Source organism: Mus pahari, chromosome 2 (genome assembly GCF_900095145.1).
Source record: "Mus pahari chromosome 2, PAHARI_EIJ_v1.1, whole genome shotgun sequence".
In the NCBI taxonomy this organism is placed as follows: Eukaryota; Metazoa; Chordata; class Mammalia; order Rodentia; family Muridae; genus Mus; species Mus pahari.
In genome coordinates, this window is record NC_034591.1 from 105480125 (window position 1) to 105504100 (window position 23976).

Below are 23976 nucleotides of genomic sequence, written 5' to 3' on the forward strand. Positions count from 1 at the left end.
TTTGTCTGTTTGTTTGTTTTTTGAGAAGGGGTTTCTCTGTATAGCCCTGGCTGTCCTGGAACTCACTTTGTAGACGAGGCTGGCCTCTGCCTCCCAAGTGCTGGGATTAAAGGCATGCACCACCACTCCCGGCTCTGGTTTATAGTTTTAAAAGCTACAAAACAGTTGGCGAGGCAGCTCAGTGATTAGGAACCTCGCAGTTCTTGTAGAGGACCTGAATTTGGTTTCCTGAACTTATCCACATCCACCTGTCACTCTAGTTCTGGGGCATCCAAGGCCCTCTTGTGACTCAGGACACCTCCACTGTGTAAGTACACACAGAGACACAGACCATAAGTAAAGTAAGCCTTTCAAAAGCCTATAGAATATTCGTTACTGAAATGCGCTGCTCCCTTCTGTAAGCAGCACGGTGAGAACCTGTGCGAGCTGTGAAGTGGAGCTCATCCCAGTGCCCCTTGGCCCACCCGTGTTCCAGTACCCATGGCTCTCCCATCTGCTTCCTGCTAGGTGAATGACAGCTCAGACTGTATGGTTTGTTGGTGAGCATGACCTGGTGTGTTTGCCTCTTGCATCTGAGCTTTGCTCTTTGTCCAGGTGGAGCCAAGCTGTGCACTGTGTGCTGTGATGGCTGGCTTCACCTCCGTGGGCTTATTTGTCAGCCTCAGCCGGTGTTGCTGGGGTTGTTTGTTCCTTGGACTTCATGAGGGTCTGAACAGCAGCAGAAGTGGCTCCTGGGCTCTCCAGGGCTGCAGATCTTGCTGAGAAGTAGTTTCTGTTTCTGTTTTCCATTCCTTCTTTGTGCCCTTCCCCCATGTCCCTTCCTCACTCCCTTTAATTTTTACGATGGGGGTCTCACTGTGTTGCCGTTTTGCCACAATTGCTGAGCTTAAGGGGTCCTTCCTTGCTGCAGCTTGGCAAGCAGCTGTGCCAGACATCCTACCGTGCACACCTCAGCTATTAAAACTGGGCCGGGGGCTGGAGAGATGGCTCAGCGCCTAAGAGCACTGACTGCTCTTCCAAAGGTCCTGAGTTTAAATCCCAGCAACCACATGGTGGCTCACAACCATCTGTAATGGGATCTGATGCCCTCTTCTGGTGTGTCTGAAGACAGCTACAGTGGAGTCATATACATAAAATAAATAAAATCCTTAAAAAAACAAAAACAAAAACTGGGCCAGTGACTTTCTTTTTCCTTTTTCTATGATGTGCTGCTGCTGCTGCTGCTGCTCCCTCCCTCCCTCCCTCCCTCCCTCCCTCCCTCCGTCCCTCCTATTCTATTGGCATTTGAGACAGGGCCTCACTTTGTAGCCTCCTTGGCCTTGACCTCAATCTTCTGGCTTCCCCTTTCCTAGTGCTGAATTGAAGGTCTTTCCCACACCTAGCTCCCTGTAGTTCCCTTTAACTCACTAATTATTTAAATAGCAAGTTATTACATTTGCTTTAAATATATGAATAGTTTCACATTTTAAAAATTTATTTTAAAATGTTTTGCTGACATTGACAAAGTTTGAAAAAAATGAGCCTCGGGTAGGAGCGTGCATTTGGATGAACCATGAAAAATACAGATGAATTACCTTAGTGCCTGTCTATGGTTTGGAGTTTCTGTGGGGGCAGGAGTTGCCTTTCTGTGGATGGGAACAAGGTAAAAAGAAGTTTCTCTATCCTTGAATAGCATGAAAGGGCAGGCCATCAACTGTCTTCAGGAAGGAGGCCTGCTCATCCCCCTGCCCCGTGCCTTTGAATTCTGGTGAGGATGGCAGAGGGGGTGGGGGAAACTGTACACTGACCAGAAATGAAAAGCAGGAGTCTGCGCTATTTCCTTGATGTGATGAAGGTCCCTGTCAGGGGTTCAGAAACCTGAGCCAGCAGATGAAACCCGTCATTTGTGTCATTTCTGCCAGAGATAGCACCGCTCGGCCTTTCTCCTAGCAAACAGCAGGTCTCATTGTCTGTCACCCACACCCCTGCCTGCTTGTCAGCACAGAGTAGCGGCTAACAAATAGGCACCAGTGAGCGATGAGCAGCCTCTGCCCCTCCTGCAAGAATTTTGGGTTGCAGTCAAGGGAGCTGCTCTCAGGGGATGTGTAAGATTTGTTGTAAGCTCACTCAAAGGGACAGTTCCTGGGTTGTCACAGTCCTCCATTGCACTCTGTTCCCAGTACTCAGGAGCTGAGAATTGGGTAAATAAAGCAGCAGTGTGGCCCTTGTTTGGGGCTGTTCCAACGCCTCCATTTGTCGGCTATCAGGTGGATGGTGGACTGAACTATTGGAGTGTCTGTCCTGATTAGGTTTCTGGGAGAAAGCTGGCACTGAGCCCATGATAAGGTAATGGCCACATTTGAGATGGGGAGGTGATAGAGAGTGTTCACACCCTGCCAGTGTGGCCTTGTCAGATTTCCATATCAGACAGGTAGCTGAGCGCCAGGAATTGGCATCCTTTGATCAGGAGCAGCCATCATGCCCACTCTTGTAAGAAGAATGGGCATTGTTTACTGTCTACACGGGGGCTCTACTGAGCCTAACTTTAGAGCCTTCTGCAGAGCGGATGGTGTGGGTACAGATGGGCTGAAGGATGGCAGCGTCCCTTAAATGGGTATGGAGGTGAGAACCATGACCACAGAGCCAGCAAAGAGCAGAGCAGTGTCCTCAGCGGTGTCTGTGCCTCCCTCGCCAGTCCCACAATGGCGCTTACTTCTACTTTACCTTCTACACTGAGGTGCAGAGAAATGCACAGAGCATCCGTGTTCTCAGCATTCTCCCTTTCCGCGGGAGGATGGTCTTGATTTCTCACACTGTAGAGAAGTCACGCCTGCTTTGGGGCTTCACATTTATTTTCGTCTGCCCTGATGGTGCCTTTCCCAGTGTGTGCTCTGTTCAAGATTCCTCTCTACCGTTGGCGTGTAACCGTCGCCTTCTCACTGCTAGGAGCCCCATGCTTCTGGCCGTGTACCTTAGATGACAGGCTGCAGCAAATCATGCCATGCTATTTACATTCCCCCAGCCGAACCTAGACCTTAATGCAGCTTTTCAGAACTGAGTTCTTGGTATCACACGCCTTTCTACTGTTAGCGCTCTGGTCAGAGGTTGGGGGTAGTATTTGTTTTTCTCTTTAACCATGCAAAATGGACAGAAGTCATCAAGTATGTGTCATCAGCTTCAGCTCACGGTTGGATTGGCATAGGCCTCATCAGTTCCCTTCAAGATTATTTTGAAGCAAATTGTAGATAAGGCTTCTGCTGCGTGTGTGTGTGTGTGTGTGTGTGTGTGTGTGTGTGATCACATGTGCTTCCTCATTCCTTCCCAGTGAGGTTCCAGCAGGCAGCTGAATCTTCCCGGTACGACATTCTGTTAACATTATTGCAAGTTAAATTCAGGGCTGGATGTGACGGCATATATATATAATCCCAGGAGTGGGAAAGTGGAGGCAGGAGGATTAAGAGTTTAAGATCAGGCCTGGAGAGATAGCTGAGCAGTTAAGAGCACTTTCCTTTCACCATTTGAGTTCTAGAGCTCCAACACTCAAGGGTGGTTAGGATAGTTCAGTGGTTAAAGGTACACGCCTAATTATCTTCAGTCAACTCCCAGAATCCACTTGGTACAAAGGGAGAAATGACAGACAACTTGTCCTCTGACCTGCACATATACACTCCTGAATCCACACACATGCCTGCCCAAACAAAATAAATGTTTTTTTTTTAAAATGTTTAGGTTGAAATCAGGGACCATGGGAGTGGCTCAGTAGGTTGCAGAAGACCTAAGTTTAGTTCGCTGTATTCATTCAGGGTGACCTGTAAACCCAATTCCAGGGCACCCAATGCCCTTTTCTGTCCTGTGCAGGTACCTGCAGTCACATACATATCTTCCCACAAACAAACATGAACACGTATAATTAAAACAAAAATCAGTCCTTAAGGTTGAGCAGTCAGATCTCTCTCCCGCTCTCCACAGCACCTCCAGTTTGCATTTGTGGCTCTACTGGTTTTCTGTCCACAGTGATATCCTTCTGCTTATATTATTAAGGTTGGTTTGCCATAGATGTTTATGACTAGAGTTTTGGGATGTAGGTGTGTGAGAAAAAGGTGGTGTCCGAGAAATGGTTCTACCTCTCATGGCCCATTTGCCATCTCTTTCAGGGTTGCGGATAAAGGAGACTAAGGAGGTTTATGAAGGGGAGGTGACGGAGCTCACTCCCTGTGAGACAGAGAACCCCATGGGTGGGTATGGGAAAACTATCAGCCACGTGATCATCGGGCTCAAGACTGCCAAAGGGACCAAGCAGCTGAAGGTGGGTGTGTGGGGTGCTTACCTTAACTGCCCAGCACTGTGTGCTGTGTGCTGTGTGACTCTGCGAAAGGTGTCCTGGGTGCTGTGTGCTGTGTGGCTCTGCGAAAGGTATCCTGGGTGCTGGGCACTGTGGCTGTGGAGCTGCACAGGTCATCGTAGGGTGTTAAGTCACAGAACAGGACATGGTGCAGGACCCAGCCCTTGAAGATTCAGCATCTGTAGCTATTCTCTTCCTTCCAGAAAACCACATGTGTACACTAGAATGAGCTGGTAGGTAAGTGAGAGCCTGCCTCTGCCATCCCATATTCCATATGATACTCTGTAACCAAGGTCTAGTCATCTGATGCACCCAGAGAGCAGCGCCTAGAGGGATCTGTCAGACTTGTAGAGCTGACAGCTCCAGGGCCACAGACTCTTACTGCAGCTCCTCATAGGCTTCCATGGTTGAAGCTCAAAGGTTGCAGTGTACTGAGTGGGACTTTGTGTCTGACTCTTGAGAATCTTTCTGTCATCCCTTAGGACACAGGCCAGGATGCTTGGGATCAGAGCATAAACTTCAAAGTCAAAGGGAATCATCCAAGAAGTGGCATGGTCTCTGAGCAGCTGTCTGTTTGTTTGTTTGTTTGGGAATACTAATTGATTATCCCACAGAGTCCTGGGGGTGAAACTTAGCTCTGCGTTAGTTATTAACATGATGACTGGTAGACGTCATCACACCCTCCTTGAGAGAGTGTTGGGCCTATGCTGACAGCTTCAGCAGATGCTTCCCATACTGTCAGTTCATGTGTGCGCACACACCACAGCTCCCTCTCCTAGAGGTAAATGGGCAGCTGCTCCTAGAGGCCAGAGAAGCCTGCATTAGCCCACCCAGGGCAATGGCAGGCCGGCTCTGTTCTCAGCCATTACGCTGTCTGCCTTGCAGCTTGCTGAACAATGCAACAAGTCAGCTGGGCTCTCGGGGCTCGGCTCCTCATAGACACTCTAGGTCAGCTGGGTGATTTCTGTCTTTACTCCACTCTGATGTTTCTGGTTCTGTGATTCTGTGAGGTTGTTTCTTGGTCACTGTTTTATGGCGAGCATAAAAATGTCACTTCTTCAAAGAGCCATTTCTCTCTCCTAACGGGGCTCTCTTCATCCTGCCCCAGGAGCTTACCTCAGCAGAGTTCTGTTGAGCCCAGTGCTCAGGCTCCAGCCTGGACAGGAGGTGTCCGGGAGGGGGGGGGGGGGCGTGACCTTTTCAGTCATCAGCTTCAGCCAATTCCTTTGGGAACTTAGCCAGCATAAAAACACTTGAGAGGAAACGCACGCACACATGCACACATGCACACACGCACACACGCACACAATATATTCTTAAGTGTATCTTATATTAAAAGACCTGCAACTTAATTTGACCTGTCCATAAGGCCACCCTGACAGTTTATTGAGGAAAATAAGGGGAAAGTTAAAAAAAAAAGTTGCAAATGTGTCTACTTGTAGATACTTGGAACAAATATAGATACTGTCTAGAAGAACCAGAAACATGGTGGGTGGTCTAGTGTGAAGGGCATGTCTCAGTTTGTTCAAGGATCGAGTGCGTAGTCGTCTCCCAGGCCTGCCTTGCACACTTGGCGCTCATTGTTCTGCCTTGGCAGTGCCTGGCAGACTCTCTCCACCCAGCAGCAAGGTAGATTCCTGGCCCTGCAGCTGAGGTGGTAAGCGTTCCAGGGTTCCATTGAGGTCAGATTTAAAATATAGTCCATTGCTTTTAAGTATGCATCTGAAGGGATTTTAATATACAGTCACACAGCCATCATCACAGTCTAAATTTAGAATATTTCCATTACCTCCAGAAGAAACCTCAAGCCACTGATGGTGTCTCCCAGCCCCACCCTTAGCCCGGGCAGCCACTAAGCTATATACTGTCTCTGTAGGTCTACTAGTTGACAAAAATGGGGCCATAGGGCATGCTTTCCTGTTTGGCTTCTACCTGGTGCTGGGTTTTAACTCTTTAATTTTATTTAGAATACAGCTCCAGTTTCCCCCACTACAACCACATATGTAACAGCTGTTTGAAGTTTAGCCTTGAGAGATGTATCTAAAAGATACTGTTCTAGAATGCCAGTAGCCAAGGGCAAGAGTCTGGGGAGCCCAGGGAAGCAGCAGGCCTATGCTTGCCAGTCTGCCCGTGCCCACAGGCAGGCCCTGAGCACTGGCCTTCGACTCAGAGCCCCGGAGGGTCCTAGCTTGTGTCTCATATTTAGTTTTAGGTGTCCGTGATGTGTGTCTCAATGCTGTTTAGGAGATGAGGAAATAAGGCTCTAGAATCATGAGCCTGTCAGAAAACCAGCCTGGTAAGCTGGCACTGGCAAGTTGTATGCTAGAAAGGGCCAGGGCTTCTAGAGGGCAGGAGAGGAGCGCAGGGCAGTTGAACAGAGAGGGACAATAGTGCTGTTGGTTCTGTGGTCAGCATCATCCATATAAAGGCAGCCAGAGCCACCCTTAGGGACCCTGTTGCCACTCCTTTATGGCCTCTGAAGCTAAGAAAGTTGAGAGATATCCGGGTACCCTGTGGCTGGCTTGTGGGCTCACTTACCCTCTTCCTCTCTTGGACCCTAATCCTATCTGACATGCTCCCCACTGGGGGATGCTCTGTGCAGTTGTTAGCCCTCTGGACATACCGTAGAGAGGCACTTTGTAGCATGCTAAAAGGAAGTCAAATAAGCAGTTCTCTGAGTCACCCTTGTTATCTTTTCAGCTGGACCCCAGTATTTTTGAAAGTTTGCAGAAAGAACGAGTAGAGGCTGGAGATGTGATTTACATTGAAGCAAATAGTGGAGCTGTGAAGGTAATGTCCTTCTTGGGACAAAGCACTATGCCTGATTTGTGTGTCATGGGAAGACCCAGGTGCTGGAGGAGGTGGGCACTGCCTGGGGCCATGCCATGGGAAGGACAGAGTTGTCCCTCTGCGAATTATAAAGTTTCTTTTCCTTATCTTCATTCTTTAACCTTCTCATCATGAAAAGAGACAGTCTGTTAGAAATACTAAGACCTGTTTAGAGGGGGAGAACAGGGTGAGAGACCAAAACAACTTTAGTCATTTTCAAATTGAAATGTGCAGTGTATTTAATCTTCCTTTATCTCTCTGGTATTTTCTTCCCAAGATATATGCATGTGGGAAGGAATGCGGCATTAGCTGGCATTCTTTTCGTATCTGATTCCCAGTGTCCTGTACAGTGTTGCTCACTGTTTAATGGATGAGCATAATACTTGATATCAAGCAGTAAATCACCTACCTACAAAAGAGTCTGAGCAGCTCCCTCTGTCTCCAGTTAATCTGCTGGATTTGCCCTTTATCGGGAAGTGCGCACAGTTACGGGTGTTGGGGGGACTCTGGAGAAAGTATCGGGTATCTGTGACCCGCCGACGGCTTCCTTCTCTTGGCAGAGGGTAGTGGGCACACTGGGGTTGGGCACATTGGGGTCAGGGAGGCTGTCGTTGTTGGGCTGCAGTTGGGAACCAACCCTCTATCTCACTGAGCTCTGCCATTTGAGGGCTGGGCACTGAAAACCCATACAGCATTCACGTCTCTCTGTCTACAGAGGCAAGGCAGGTGTGACACCTATGCCACGGAGTTTGACCTTGAAGCTGAAGAATACGTCCCTTTGCCAAAGGGAGATGTGCACAAGAAGAAGGAAATCATACAGGATGTGACCTTGCATGACCTGGATGTGGCTAATGCACGGCCTCAGGTACTGCGGTGCTGCTGTGGGAGGCGCACTCAGGCAGCCTTTGTCTCTGCCTGGAAGCTCTGGGGATGAACCGGCCAGGTCTTGCTGCCACTTTGGAGGCAGGTGCTCCTTTTCTCTCTGTGATGTTCTGCAATTAACATGGGCGTGAGCTACGTAGGACTCCTTTGTTCCCATTCTAGTGCGCCAGTCACAGATGATTTCCTGGGCTATTTCTTCTCGCAGCCAAGCCTCCCGCCCTGAGCTAGCCAGCTTCCTTCCTGGCTTCTCTCCAGCAGTGACTCGTGCCTGGATGCTCTGGGTATTGCTGACAGGAGGGCATGAGTGCTGTGTGAACCCTCGCAGGGCTTCTGAAAGCCTCGCACAACTGTGACCTCCCTCCACTCAGCAGAGCCTCGACACCTTTAGCTTTGAGCTGGACCCAAGCCTGTAACTCTGAAGGGACAGTAAATACTTAGACCCTGACTGATAACTGTAGGAAAGGATGTCATCCCATAACCACAGTTCTGAGGAGCATGACTCAAAGAACCAAAGTACCTATGTTCCTTACTGGTGGCCTTTCGGGCTACATTTGTCTTCATCCTCCTTAGGCCACCTCTGCAGCAGCAGTAGAGAATGGGTCCCTCGAGGCTCAGGAGACTGTTGACATCAGTCCTAGAGCAGCAAGTGCCTTCAGGAGGTAGATGTCTGTCCACAACGACCTCGGGAGCGCGGAAGCAGCTGTGTGGGGGCAGATGGTGGCAGAGCGGCTTCCTAGAAGGAGGGGCCTTGCAGGAAGATGGCACAGACGGCCAGAGCTTTGGTCCTCTGTGCATAATTCAGGAGTAATGAATTTTAAAAGATGTGGTGGAAGAAGAGGTCACCCTGTTCACCCTGCTCCCAGTGGAAAGAGTTTGCTTGATCCCTAGAGGTCTGGAGCCTGGGAAGTTCTTGTGTTTAGAAGCTTATCAAGGCAGCTGGGCATGATGCCACCCACATGCCTTAATCCCAGCAGTCAGGAGGCAGAGGCAGGTGGAGCTTTCAGTTCGAATCTGCCTGGTCTACAGTGCAAGTTCCTGGACAGCCAGGGCTACACAGAGAAACCCTGTCTCGAAAAAAAAATATGTATATACATGAAAATACATACATGAAAATATAAACTTTCCAGGGGACTTGTGTTGGCATCTCCAAGTGAGTTGACATTGGAGACCAATAGGAAGCAGGGAAAATAGGTTTGGTAGCCTCCTTAGACAGCATGGTCATTCAGTCTTCTCTGGCTGACTGAGTCTTCTCTTTTCCAGGGTGGGCAAGATATTCTGTCTATGATGGGCCAGTTGATGAAGCCAAAAAAGACCGAGATCACAGGTAAGTGCTGGTGATCTGCCTGCTCCCAGAGCCTACAGTAGATCAGGACCCTGGGTGCTAAACTCAGCAGCTCTGTGTGCTCCTCTAAGTAAAGTAAGTGTGGTGATGGTGTCTTCCCTCCTCTTAGATCACAGCTTAAACCCTGTCATCTGTTTAGACAGTAGTGTGCTCGCTGGTCCTGGGCACCTAGAGTTTCTGGTCCTTTTGGAGTCCTAGGGATGTTGAGAAGTGGAGCAAACTCTGCTGCCATGGCAGAACCACCTTCTTCCCTCCGCTCCGCTCCTCTGTGGCCTTTATATACTCTTCTTTTACCACCTCTGTGTTATCATTTCCTAGCAACCTGTAGGTTGGTGACCTTAAAATGTGTCTGAAGCATGAAGTCTCTGTAATCTTGGAGGTCTCAGCCAGAGGAGCAGCTGAAACGGTTCTTCCAGATCCCAAAAGCAGCTGTGCCTGGCTTTGTGTGGCTGATGAGACAGGGTTTCACTGTTTAGTCTAGGAGCACCCTGACTGCCGCATCTCCTCCTCAGCCTTCCTAGTGCTGGGGTCACGGGTGTGTGTGCCGCGCGCAGCAGCAGCCACTGCAGTCTTTTGCCCTGAGTTGGCTCTTCGTTCTCAGGCAGTTCTTGCTGGTAGATTTGATGGAAGAGGTAGCAGCTCCAGCAGGGCTTACAGTTCTGTTTGTGACCAGGCTCTACTGCTGCTGGTCAAGCCTGGGCTGTGACTTGTGGCGGCCTATTTGACTATGGATAACATCTTGTAAGGCCTGAAACCATCTGGAGAGGACTGAGACTGCGTGTGATTGAAGGCTAATTAACCTAAGCAGCGTCACACAGGGCCATAAGACATGGTCATTCACAGAGCACAACACAGGAATATTTGAATATGAAAACTCCTGTCGTCCCAGGCTCCCAAATCTCCTAGACTTGAGTTCTAGTGGGAGCTGGATATCGGGTTGGGAGGAGGAGCAGTGAGGCAGGGTGGGGTGTGTGAGGAGGTCGTGGCCTTCTGTGCACAACCCACTTGGGGTTAGCCAAACAACTTTAGGGAAAGCTGCCAGTTGTGTGGCCTTTAGGTGTGCTTGTTCCTGTTTCAGATGATGTAACTGAAGCTGGAATGGGGCCAGGGCCTGCTCGGGCCTCACAGTTGGGGAAACAGGTGCTGGGGTGGGTTTGGGTGGAAGTCCGAGCTCAGAGTGGGGGCTGTTAGCTGCTGCTGACCCTGCCATCCCACATCTAGATAAACTGCGAGGGGAGATCAACAAGGTGGTGAACAAATACATTGACCAGGGCGTGGCCGAGCTGGTCCCTGGAGTGCTCTTTGTTGATGAGGTCCACATGCTGGATATCGAGTGCTTTACCTACCTGCACCGAGCCCTGGAGTCCTCCATCGCCCCTATTGTCATCTTTGCATCTAACCGAGGCAACTGTGTCATCAGGTAGGTAGTGCCCCACGCCTGCCCCACAGCTTCTCACCTTCCTTCTGAGTGAGTGTTCTCCTTGGTTCGCTATACCTGCATGCCATGAGGCAGATGGGGAAGAAGCAAGGTTGTGTCTCGGTGTTCTGATGGGGAGGGTCTTCCCGGGGGTCTTTAGGGCTATGGAGTGTGCGAAGTAATGGTTGCATAGGGCTGGTCTTTAGTGGGACGTGTCCTGCAGAGGGATAGGTATTGCTAGCTTCACTTCAGGTGAGGGAACTGAGTGGTGTAACTTGGCCCAGTTCTTCCCACCCCAGACCTTTCTTGAGAGGTTCAGTGGAGCCCTGCAGAGTGGGTCTTCATACAGTCTCTCCCATGTTAATACAGCCCCAAAGCTGAGGTGGAAGGGTTTTCCAGACTCCATTTTTTCCTGAGTACTCTGAGCCTGAGCTGCAGAGAATGTACCAGCTTTTGTCTGAGGCTCATGTCAGGTTCTAATGTGCGGTTTTAGTGCCTTAGAGGTTTTCTGTGGTCCTGTGGGAAGTCAGGCCTGGTTTCCACAGTGCTGGGATGTGAAGGGCTTCTTTTCAAGCCCACAACAGTTACAAGAGACAGTGCCCTGGGGCTTTGTGATCTTGACAGTGTTCCCTGGAGACACTGTGGTCCTGTGGTCCATGAGTGTTCAGGACAGCCAAAGCCGCCCAGACTGCTGGCTTGCCTGCCCATGGTGGTGGACCACATAGAATGCCACTAGAAAAACTTAGTCTACACTGAGATTGTCCACACCAGGTGCTGGTGGCCCTGGGAAGTAAGTTTGGTGTTTGCTGTGAGTGTAGTGCATTACAACAGTAGCCACCCTCAGTTGTGTCCCCTATGCACTGTAGTTAGGATATGTTTGTGGTTCAAGTGTAGATGGTGGCATAGTGTGTTCTGACACCCTGTGATGCCATCTGGATAGGAGCATATCACAGGTGTGTCCTGTAGTCTTGGAGGAAGCTGCTGTGCCAGGTCCAGGCCAACTGCCGGTGAGGATCAGAGCCCTCAGTCATTGTCTGCAGGCTCCATGTGGGCCTGGCTCCGGAAGCCTGGCACCTGTGGCTCTGCTAGACACTTGCACAGCTTCATCTGGGCTCAGCATGGGCACATGGTGCCCCCTGCTGGGAGCTCTGCCAACAGAGTTAACCGAACCCAGCGGGTGCCAACAGGGGCTGGCAGCTCTTGGACCCTGTTGCTAGGGCTATCTCAAGAGGAAGGAGCCCTTGATCCCAGCCTGCTTGTGAGAGCCAAGCTCTAGCCAGCTTGAGCTGGCTACATGAACTCTACAGAGTGGGTTAGTGCTGAGTGCCAGCTCCATCGTGCTGACATCATCCACAGGAGACAGTGGGAGCTCACCACACCACTGCTCCCATTGACTTGGGCAAGCAGGGCCTGGGCTCTCACCACGTAGGCATGTGGCTTGGATTTGGGTGAAAACTGAGCTCCAGGGCACACTAGTATGGTTAGGATGCTAAAAGATAGAACTTTAGGAATATCTACACAGTGTGACAATCTGTAACAAGTCGTGCAAAGCTTTCTCCCTGGAGGAGCTGCCGACCTCTTGCACCATCAGCATCATATCTGACGTGTTGAGGGCTCGCTCCCGGTCAGGTTTGTAGAGTCTCTGTGTGACCCCTATGGAGTGGTGTTATGACACTGCACCACCCAAGGACAGATGAGACTGTCTCCTGGTGGTGGGCTTCAAGCCGCAAGTGCTGCCGCTTAGCTTGCTGGAAAGCCCACGTGATGCTCTCAACCCCAGTAGGTAGTGAATGGGTATAAAGTGTTGTATGGCATGGTGTGGAGCTGGCCTCAGGGGACAGTGGGCTCCCTAGGTTGACCTTAGACGTCTAATCTTCCTGCTTCCCAAGTTCTGGGATTATAGATGTGCCCAGTTTCCGTTTTGGTTGTTTGCCTTTACTCTTGAGTAGTAAATTATTATGTAGATCAATAATGTTTGAACATTATATGAATGTATTTGAGTATTTTCTACCATTTTTTGGGTAGTCTTAATCAATTTTTTTGGCAGTCTTTTGATACAGTTTTAAATTTTTATTCAAAACTATTAATTTTTAGGGTAGGGGTTCAGCTCAGTAGAGCACTTACCTTGCATGTGTAAGGCCTTGGTCTTCAGTCCCTGCTCCCAGTAACAAATTCCAGGCCACCTTGAAGTCTAACCTGCCTGCTTTGTGCTTTGTTCTTACATAAGAAGCACTGTCTAACCTGAGACCACAGACACATGACTTTGTTTTCTCCCAAGAATTTATAGTTCGGCTCTGGGTTTGTAAGTCAATTGGGGTTAATTTTGTGCATGGTCAAAGAAGGGCTGAGTCTACATCCAGACATAGATATAGATGTCCAGCTGTCATAGAGCCATTTGTTGAAATGACCGTCCTTTAGAAAAAAGGCCCAGTCCTAACATTTACCGTCTGAACCGTTTCCGACTGTAAAATTCATTGACATATGACACAGCCATCAGTGCTCTCTATATTTCCAAAACTTTTTAAAGGATATATTCATTTTTTTTTAACCTTATGTGTATAAAGATACATGTATGCATGTCTGTGCACCACATGCATGCGTGAGCCTGTGGAGGCCATAAGAAGGCATTAGACCCCCTGATGCTGGAGTTATGGTCAGCTGTGAGCCACCACATGGGTGCTAGGAAAACCAAATCATAGGGCCTCTTCAAGAGCAGCCACACAGAGCTTAACACAGAGCCCTTAACACAGAGCTGTCCTCCAGCGCCTTTCCAGAACCTTTCCCTCACCTCAAAACCAGGACTGCTGTGGCCCTAATTAGCATCCAGTCCCATCGTCCCTGCTCAGGCTTTATCGCCTCTGACTTTCTTCTGTGCACGGCCACTTGGGTTTCCTGGCATGCAGTCTGACACCCATTGACCTTTGTGTCTGGTTGTTTACTACCGGGTTTCAAGTTTATCCTGCCATACAATTTATTTTCACTTAATTTTTTTTTTTTTGAGACAGGGTTTCTCTGTGTAGCCCTGGCTGTCTTGGAACTCACTTTGTAGACCAGGCTGGCCTTGAACTCAGAAATCTACCTGCCTCTGTGAGTGCTGGGATTAAAGGCGTGTGCCACCACGCCCGGCACTTACTTTTTTAATAAATATACACTGATACTCACCTGTATGGAAAGAATTTCAAATTGATTTTTGATGTTTTTTTCTTGCTTGCTTGAATCTTTTTTTTCCTTCTTCCTTTTTTGTCTGTGTGCACATGCTCACGCCCATGGCACTGCATACACGTGGGGTCTCCGAGGTGAACTCAGACTATTGGGCTTTAAGCTCCTTTGCCTGCTGGACCATGTCGCCAGCCCTGAAACCAAATATTTTTGATATTAACAACTAAATTGAAATGGCATGCTTCACTCTCTGTTATTCTAATCAGCTGTGTTATTTCTTGCAGTTGTGACGCTGTTAGGGGACTGATGGCCGCTTGGGTCAGGATGGCTCGATGCAGAGCCCCACCGTTGCTCAGCTTCCCATGGTGTGGCTGGGCTGGCTGCAGGGCACCAGTGTCTGCCCAGCATGTGTCCCGTCAGGCGGCTGGCACAGGCTGGCAGGTTGGCAGGCTTCCTCTCCTGGCTGCTGACTAGGGCTTGGCTAAGGGTTGAAAAGAAAAACAAAGGATGTAATTGGACAGTTCTCAGGAAGAAAAGTGTGGGTGTGAGGGGAAACATTTGTGCCTCATTAGTAAGCAAGAAAATGCGACTCAATCAAGGTGTTCCCTTTTCTTACTAAAGCAGCAAATACTTAGGAATTAAAATGCTTGGTGCTGTCTGTGGTGCCGAGACCAGGCCACTCATGTAGCTGTGCAGGTTGGCACAGTCATCCACACAGTAGATCTCTGGGATGGTCAAGTCTGGTGATAATTTCAGAAGAGACAATTCATGAATGTGTGCTGTCAAGTAGAAATTAGGTCTGGTTATTAAGACTAAAGCAATAGACAAAACAGAAAAATGTATACATTAGCAGTATAATTATAAAATACTCTTTGAAGGTTTGGCAAATAGATGGGTCTGTTTGATTTTGGTTTTGATTTTGGTGTGTTCCCTTCCTGAACTGGGATAATAAAGCTGTTGCCCAGGGCCACCTGGCCCTGATACTCAGGGATGCTAGCTACCTCCTTGTACTGTGAGTGCCTCCACCCATGTGTCTGTCGTCCAAGATGTAAGCATCCCTTGGGTGATGGGAGTGATTTTGGTCCTTGCAGGGGCACTGAGGACATCACTTCTCCACACGGCATCCCGTTGGACCTGCTGGACAGGGTGATGATCATCAGGACCATGCTGTATACACCACAGGAGATGAAGCAGGTAAGCGCCTGCATCTCACGCTCTTCCCCTCTTTCTGCCCACTTCTGACCACTTGGCTAGCCTAGGTAGGCCTTGCTTCTACTCACTCTCTGAGCAAGCCCCAGTGTCCTTGAGGCTCTAGCAGATGGGTTCTTCTGAGTGGACATTCTCAGACGGTTAGACTAGAGCACGTGCTCCCTGTGGTCTAGCCTGGCTATTCCGGGTAAGCTTGAGGAAAGGGAGGAAAGAAAACATGGGCCACCGGATGCCCTCAGCCTGAAGAAAGGAGCAAGGAAGTATGATGTAGTTGCTTGGTATGGTAATGCACACCTGCAGTTCCAGCACCCAGGAGGCTGAGGCAGGAGGATCACAGGTTTTAGGCATAGTGAGATCCTGTGTCAAAAGGAAACAAACAAGCAAACACAAGTATTCTGGGCCTGTACCTTGTTGCTAGACTGATTTTTTCCAGCATGCATGTCCCCAGTGCCACATAAACTCAACTTGGTGAAGCTTTCCTGTACTTGGCCAGCACTTGAGAAATTGAGGTGGAGGGTCCTCCTCAGCCACACAGTGAGGTAGAAGCTAGGCTAGACTAAGAACTAAAGGAACCCAGACAGATGAGCACTCTAAGCATAGCTTACACAGAGGTCTCAGTGTTGCATAGAATGCTAGCGAGTGGCTGGGACAGTGGCTGGAGCATTGCGGTGGCTGTGGTTCTTCTCTGGAACTGTGCTCTCCATTGGCCTGTGCAGTTTAGCCTCGCCAGTATTTCTCATTAATAGCACTCAGGGATTCATGGTGACACACCAGCCAATCTGTCATCTCCCAGACCAGCTGTGACAGGTCATAGTGCCACTTGTGAACCTTATTTAGGAAGTCAGCCCCACGGCCTATCTAAGGTCTTCTCCGTTCCTGTGACAGTCAGTACCTGAGGGAATCAACTTAAGTAAGGAGAGGGTTATTGTGGGCATGGTTTTATGGCTTTGGCTTGTCATCTAACCCTGTTCTTTGAACTTAGAGCTCTATAGGGTATCACGAAGGAGACAAAGCAGAGTAGGCGGCTTTGTCTCTTGATGGGCTTGGGGCGAAGAAAGATAGGAAAGTCTCGGGGGTCCCATTATCTCCTTAGCCCACTTAGTTGGACTCACTGGCCCAACTTCTTACCTCTGGGCCCCGTGTCTTGAAATGGCCCATTACCTCCCAGGCCAGTACTAGGGTGAGCACTGAGCAGGAGCAGAAGAAAAACCACACTGCAGAGCAGGAAGTACTTGCTGTTGAGCTCAAGCTTTAGCCAAGAGGTGACACCCACTGCTCTGTGGCTTCCCTTCGCTGGCCTAGTGGCTTGAGCAACTGGGCACCTGTGGTAGCTGATCTCGGTTGTCAACTTGACACACCTCAGGAAGAGAGAACTTCGGTTGGGAATTGTCTCCCTCAGACTGGCCTGTGGCACATTTTCTTGATTACAAATGATGTAGGCTGGCCCAGCCCCTTGTGGGCAGTGCCATTCCTAGGTCGCCCTGAACTGTTTAAGAAATGAGCTAGACATCAGCCTGGGTGCCACTTGGTAAGCAGCGCCCCTCCAGACCCCACTGAGTTCCTGCCCTGGCTTCCCTGGATAGTGGACTGTGACCTGTGAGATGTAATAAACCTGTCCTCCCCAAGTCACTGTGGTCATTGTTGCACCACAACAGAAGCAGTCTAGAATACCCTCTCTGGTAAAGGGAGACCTACCATGGGCTTTGGCCATTGCCACTCAGATTCCATTAAGATGGTGACAGAGACTCCCTGCTTTGCAGAATTATCACATGAGTTCTGCAAGCTAGACAGTAACTGGACTCTATCCTCAAGAGCTTTGTGAAAACCAGGGTTTGCAGTTCAAAACTAAGTGAGGGAGCTAGGGTCCCGTCCGGAGTAGCTCACCTTGGAGCCCCAGGTGAAGCTCCTCTGGAGTGCCGTCTCCCCTCATACCTGTGCTGTGACTGACAGGCCCACTTGGGCTACTCCCCAGGCTGGCCTCAGTGGCTTCTTGTCTGCGTCTTCGTTTGACCTTGGTGGCTTCAGGGATCCCCTCAGCCTTTTGCTGGAACCAGGGCAGGTTTGACACAGACAAGCTCAACTGAAAACGTGTGTATGTAGGGTGCCACAAGTGCCGACACCCCATAAACATCCCCGCGGCTTATTAAATGATTAAAGATCTCATTCCTGAGCTGCCTGTTTCCAAGCAGCTGAGGTAGTGCTCCAGTGATTGCTCTGGTCTATTCTAGAGACATTGAGAGAGATATGCCTGGCATTATGAAAGGAAGCCAGGAGCCGGGCGTGGTGGCGCACGTCTTTAATCCCAGCACTTGGGAGGCAGAGGCAGGCAGATTTCTGAGTTTGAGACCAGCCTGGTCTACAGAGTGAGTTCCAGGATAGCCAGGGCTACACAGAGAAACCCTGTCTCGGGAAAAAACAAAAGGAAGCCAAGCCACAGCTCCAGCACAGCAGAGGTGATGCTCTACTGACCCTCCGCTCTGCCGAGCTCTGGCCTTCAGGGTTGTATCTCTCTGGAGCTGGCAGCCCTGGGAATATAACTAGAACCCTATGCATGCTGAGAATATGTTCCACCACTGGTCTGTGTACACCTCAGTCCCTCCTGTAGTTCCCAAAGACTCTTGAGCAGCCATTTTCACTGTTAGCTTGAGGTCTTCCTTGTCCAGCTGTTGGTCACAGGTCCTTGAGCCATGTAGCTGTCTGATGGAGCATGGGGCATCCTTTCTGGCTTTCTTCCACAGCCCTCGCACCTATCTGGCCTTAGGCCCCTCTGCAGTCGGCATGATGGCTGAGCCCATGTAGACGCTCCTGTCCTGACCCTTGAGAACACAGCAGATGTGTTTGTGGACATGCTTGAAGCAGTCAAGAGGTTTTCCCCAGATCTGCTCTTGCAGCCTGTCTGGATAAAAGCAGCACCAGCAGTGCTGGCCTGTGGACTGCCACCTCTCAGGAGTGCATGCTGGCCTGCTGGCCTTAGCTCCAGGCTGCTTACAGTGACAGGATGACTCCTGACCCCTGTCAGAGTCCTGAGTTGTCAGACTCAGCACCTCAAGCTTCCACTCTCCTCTCTCTCTGGAGCCTGGTGCTAGGACTCAGTGTCTTCCAGCCCCCATGCCTCTACTCTGGCTGTTTTTACAGCTTTAATTTAAACGACGGCTTCTTGATATCTTGTTTACGAAGCTGCCAGAGTGAAAAATTCCTGTATTATATGAGGCTCGAAGTCCTCGAGTTATCTCAGCCCCGCAACACACAACATCATTATCCCGCTGGCCCTTATCACTCAGTGCCGCTGCGCCCGTGGGACCCTGTGCCACCGCTGCGCATCTCAGCGCCTGCTGGCCGCCCCTCCAGCCTCACAGGATATTCAGTGCAACAAGCATTAGGCTCTCAATAGATTAGATATCTCAGCGATATTAGGAGGGCTGGTAAATCTTTAAAAGTAACTTTTTTGATTTATTTAACCATCGTATTTATCAAGCAAACAAAAATTTCTTCTCTTGCTTGAGTGCTTATAGGCGACGGTGCCAGAGCTGCCAGGGGAGGTTGGAACCTTGAGGTTCCCCGGCAAGGCTGGGAGTGGCTCCAGTTCTCTGTAACAGTGGAAGAGGGGGCCAAAGGCAGCTGTGAGCTGCCCTGGGTGTGGGGGTACCCTGGACCAGATGATCCTAGCCCTGGGTGACATCATTCAGATGGACAGGTTTTCCCCAGTGCTGGGGACCATCAGTAGGTCAGACCCTGTGCACCTCAACTGTGTTCGATATGTAACCATGTTTTTTTCCTCCAAAGATCATTAAGATCCGAGCCCAGACGGAAGGCATCAACATCAGTGAGGAGGCGCTGAACCACCTCGGGGAGATTGGCACCAAGACCACTCTGAGGTGAGCCAAGTCCCTAGCGCTGAGGATCTAGAGATGAGCTTTAGGATTCTGTCAGCAGGCCCCGTGCAGGAGCTCACGCCACGTCCTCCCAGTTCCCAGCAGAGCAGGGAGGGCCTGCCCCCTCGCCCGCACACTGGGTGTGTACTCTAGGGATCTGGGGGCAGCAGCCCAGGGGATCAGTGCATGCGCAGTGTTCTCCCAGCTGTTCTTCCTGGGCTCAGAGGCAGTGACTGGAGAAAATGGTTCTTCAGACCCTAACCCATCCTGTACCCCTTTACTTCAGGCACTTGTTCCTGAAGTAAAGGGGAATGGTCAGCTGTATGAACTTTCAGTGATTGAATTTTCATGTCTTGAACCCACATAAGCCTTTGGTTACCTGTGTTGTTTCCCTGCATGTTAAAAGTCCCCATCTGAGCTGGCACTGTGCACACTGCCAGGGTGTGCGTGCTCTGAGTGTTAGTGTGTCCGCTGAAGTGCAGATATGAGAGGAGCGCTGTGTCATCTGCCCTCGCTCTGGTGACCACTCTCCACTGTGATGGCAGGAAGCCCTCTGCTGCCCTCACCCTCGGCTCACTGGAGCAAACGGCTCAGCCATGCCAGCGGTGTCCATGTGCCTGCTGACTTGGGGCTCCCTTCAGTGGCCCCGTGTTCACTGCTGCGCTGTCTGCTGTAGGTATTCGGTGCAACTGCTGACCCCAGCCAACCTGCTGGCAAAGATCAACGGGAAGGACAGCATTGAGAAGGAGCACGTGGAAGAGATCAGCGAGCTCTTCTATGACGCCAAGTCCTCTGCCAAGATCCTGGCTGACCAGCAGGACAAGTACATGAAGTAGCGCTGGGTTGGAGGCACACCCAGAGGGCGGGCCCGCCGTGCACAGGGGCTGCCTCAGCATGCTTTGCAGGGTTACAGTTTCTTTGTAAATTATCAAACCTCCATGGTTGTCCCCACCTAGCTTGTTTTCTAATAAAGCGGAATAGGTTATTTTGATGATACTTCTCTTTAGGTTTTTATATTTTACTGTGTGTCTGTGTCTGTGTGGTGTGTGTCTGTGTGAGTGTGTGTGGGTGCCTGTGGAGGCCAGAAGACAGCGTCAGAGCCCCTGGAGCTGGAATTACTATGCAAGGTTCTTGGTTCTATCCCCAGCACAAAACAAGATGATTTATGCATTATACGCACACACAAGAATTGCAGAGCCGGTTTAGATCTTTACATTTATTACTGTGCACTCGGTGCAGGGAGTTGCTGTAACACAGCATCCTGCAGTAGGCAGCCTGTTCATCAGGGAGCATCAGAGCAGAGTCAGATGTTACAACTCACCCTCCTCTCAGGCTCTGGGCTGTAAGATGCTCAGACATCCTGAGTTCTGATGACCTGGGCAGTTACAGACTGTTGAGCATTCTGACCCATGCCCTTGGTAGGTTTTGCTAAGTATTTTTCTTGTGATTAGCCTGGGGGAGGGTCTGCAGCCTATCTTGACAGGTACTTTTGAGTAGGACACCTCTGAGACCCTCGGCACCTGGCCAAGGCTGCCATCTCTGAGACTGTTCACACTCCATGTTCTGTGCTGGGCTCTTTTGAGTGAAGTCTTTCTGTACTAACCACACCTAAGGTTTCACTAAGGTTTAAAAGCTGTGTCTCTTCCAGGGTTGCCCCTTTCCTTGTGGTTGGGGAGTCTCCATGAGGGGTTGTCTCACTGCTGACTTGTTTAGTAAGCCATCAGTGTGCATTGATGGGTGGTCAGTGTGTACACTGGGTACCATGTCTTGAGGCAGTCTTACTGTGTAAACCAGGCCGGCTTATAGTTTTAGCAGTCCTCCTGCCTCTGCCTTCTGAGTTGCTGGGACTGTAAGCACCACCATTCTTGGTGACACCATTTTGTCCTCGTAGCAAGAGATCTTAGGAGAATGGTGTGGGTATTTAATTAAGCCTACTAGACAAATGAGGATGTGGCGTTTTAGGCCAAACACACCCGCCCAGCTAGTGGGAGACGGAAGCCAGACTTGAGATCAGAGCCTTGGCTGGAAACGGGAACTTCCCTGCCTAGCAGTAGCGGTGAATCCGACCTTGAGCAGGTGAGGCTGTTGGGTAAACTGAGAGGGCTAACTGGTCAAGCCTCACCGTCACAGCACCCGAGCAGGAGGTACTGCCGGGTTGAGGACCCGCCCCTGCCATCCCTGCAGTCCCTTGCGCCTGCTCTCCAGAGCTTTTAGTGAGCACGAGGACTGTGGCCTTGTGTCTTCTAACCACAGCCCCCCACTCCTGCCCCTCTTCCCTCCTCTGGGGTGTGACAGTGCCAGGGGAGGGGCAACAGTGCTCTGAGGGGAGGGAGGTGGCCTGGCTAGGTAGCCAGGTTTGGTTATTTTAATTTTCCTCCCTTTCCCCAGCAAGGCCTGTGATTATTACATTAATCTTACAGGCGAAGTTTTTATGGCCCATCCCCTGTAGACTATGAGAAGTTTCTCCATCCATTGCCAGGCGGGGAGCAGACCCTGGTGGGGAGGCAGTATTTGTTACATCTTATCAGGCTGACACACAATCTAACAACAATTACAGCAGCCCCATTTTTCCCACTAGTTCAGCTCCAGCTTGAAAAATTGTTGTAATATTAAAGTCAGGCAGGATGGGGGCTGGTCACAGGAGGTGGCCACTATCCCAGCTCTGGGCCAGGCTCCTGGGAGCCTCCTCTTGAGCTCTTTGGTGGCTGCTCATTCCAGGTGCAGTTCAGTTCCCAAAGCCTTGCCTCTGCTTTGCAGATATCTTACCCCTTCAACCTTAGCCCTTACCCTGGCCCAACCCTAGACTGATTCAGAGAATATTCGGGGTTTAAGAAGGAACAGCTTGCTTTCTCACACCAAAAGGTAGGTCAACGTGCCATAGCTAAGAAATGGAATTGCAGGCAGAGGGCGGGACTTAAACCCTGTAGCCCTCCTATCACCCTGACCCTGGGCCTGCCCTGATTGGGCCACTGGCCAAGTCTGAAAGGCCCTGTCTTTGAGTGAGGAGCAGCAGCCAAGCTGGGATGTGAGACTCTCTGAGGCCATAGGCACTTTGTGACTAGGGTTCAGATCAGAATGACCAGTTCCTGGCTCTTGTTGCTAAAAGTCAAGAGTTTGTGAAACAGACGCAAGCTGAGGTCCAGCCCTCCGCGTTTGAATGCAGTTCTGTTCGTGCTCCATGCAGAAACGGGTCCTGCTATCCACTAGAAAGGAGTAATGGTATGACCTAGTATAAGCCAGACAAGCCAGCTCTCTCCCATGGGACCCTGAGAGGTACGTACCGTCCTCCCATCCCAGGATGCAAGTGACCTGGGGATGCGGGTGACCTACGGCAGGGCCCGGCAATGGAAGGCGCGGGCTGGCAGGGCTGGCAATCGCCCGCTGGCCCTGTCGCCCTCCCCGTCACTCGGCACCGTGCGGTGATTAATGGCCGGGTCGAGCGCGCGTGCGGCCGTCAGCTCGATGGATGTGGCTGTCAGGCCGAGCGTCCGCGCTGACCCCCGGCCCCGGCCCGCGCGATCAATGGGCGGCGTGCGACGGGCGAAGGCTGGGCTGGCGCGATAAGATGGGCCGATGCGCGCCCGCCGATTGCCCGCTCCGTCACCCGCCGTCACCGGCGCCGTCACGCCGCCCGCGCGCGGGTCGGCGCCGTCAGCACGCGTGATTAATGGGGACGCGGGCGGGAGGTGCCGCCCAGACCCTTGCAAATACTCGCGGACGCCCGAGTGACGTGGCCCGCAGCGCCCCCGTGTGGCCAGACGCGCAGTCTGGGGGTGGAGGAGGATGCTTGTGGGAAAACAATTGGGGTAGGCATATGAACTTTGGCTTTATTATTACTATTATTGTTGTTGAGCTTGGCATCATCATCATCATCATCATCATGTAGACCTGAACTCTCTATATAGACCAGGTAGCCTTGAACACAGATTCCTCTGTCTGCCTCTTCCTTTCTAGTGCTGGGATTATAGTGTACCCCTGGCAGGATACAGTTTTGGATGGATAATTTTGTGTTAATTCTGAACAAGGTGCAGAATTTGGACTGAATCAAAGGAGTATGCATGATAGTGCGTTGCACTTCGTGGTCGCCCTGTGCAAGCCACTTTACACTCAGTGTATTTCCCAGTGAGCTAGAGATAAGGAGGAAGGGGAGAGATAGGGAGCAAGGTGCTGTCCATCTCAGGTCCAGCCTCTGCATTTCATAATGGCTGACCCCGTTTCCTCATCCCGAGTGATGTAGGAATGCCTGCATATCCTTGCTTAGAGTTCCGGTTTGTTTGTATTCTCTTTTAAAGCTTATAGTCACAGAGTAAAATCCCTAAGCCATAAGTAGGCCACTGTGAGTGCTGACAAGAGAAGAAATAATGTCTACTCACTTCCTCCTTGGGCCCTAGCAGCAAACTAAAGTCCACTAAAAACCAGTGAATTCCTTGGTCTTACAGAGCAAANGGGGTTACAGGCAGGAGTATGGGTTACCTTATAGCAGCCACAATGGAACTGTGCACCCAGCAGGGTGACTCCTCATGGCTGTACAGATGGAGCCTCTTTCCTAATACCTTTCCACCTATGTCCTCTAGCCCCTCTTGGAGGCCCGAGGCCAAGCTGGTAGAATTAGGGCAGGAGGACATTCAAAGTGTTGGGTCGGATGGCTGAGTACTCAGGGGAGGGGCCTATGACCTTCCCTGGCCTCTCCTTGAAAGAAGGGAGGTCACTAGTCAACAATCCCACCTGTGAAGATCCTGGGCAATGGGGTCCAGCCCAACTGAAGATAGAGGCAGTTTGTTTTGGAGACAGTCTTGGACAACAGCGGCTTCTGGCCCACTTGGTTCAGAACAGTGTATAGCTATCCACCATCTACTTATTCATGACTAGTCGCTCATGGTTGCTTGGGCTCTCCCATTTCCCGTGCATATAAGACTCAAGAGAGGAACATTTAGTTCTAAAGGGA

The 23976-nt window shown here is 50.6% G+C and overlaps 1 protein-coding gene across 1 annotated transcript in view; it reads left to right on the forward strand.

The window, feature by feature from the left end:
• Ruvbl1 (RuvB like AAA ATPase 1) overlaps window positions 1-20027 on the forward strand; it is a 32492-nt gene extending 12465 nt beyond the window's left edge. Inside the window, exons 4-11 of the mRNA XM_021190171.1 lie at window positions 4134-4285; window positions 7022-7111; window positions 7866-8015; window positions 9293-9356; window positions 10596-10794; window positions 15042-15144; window positions 18943-19034; window positions 19708-20027. Of these exons, the coding sequence (XP_021045830.1) occupies window positions 4134-4285; window positions 7022-7111; window positions 7866-8015; window positions 9293-9356; window positions 10596-10794; window positions 15042-15144; window positions 18943-19034; window positions 19708-19867 (1010 nt within the window). The 3' untranslated portion in view covers window positions 19868-20027. The remainder of the gene's footprint in view (window positions 1-4133; window positions 4286-7021; window positions 7112-7865; window positions 8016-9292; window positions 9357-10595; window positions 10795-15041; window positions 15145-18942; window positions 19035-19707) is intronic.
• The last annotated feature ends 3949 nt before the right edge of the window (window positions 20028-23976 follow it).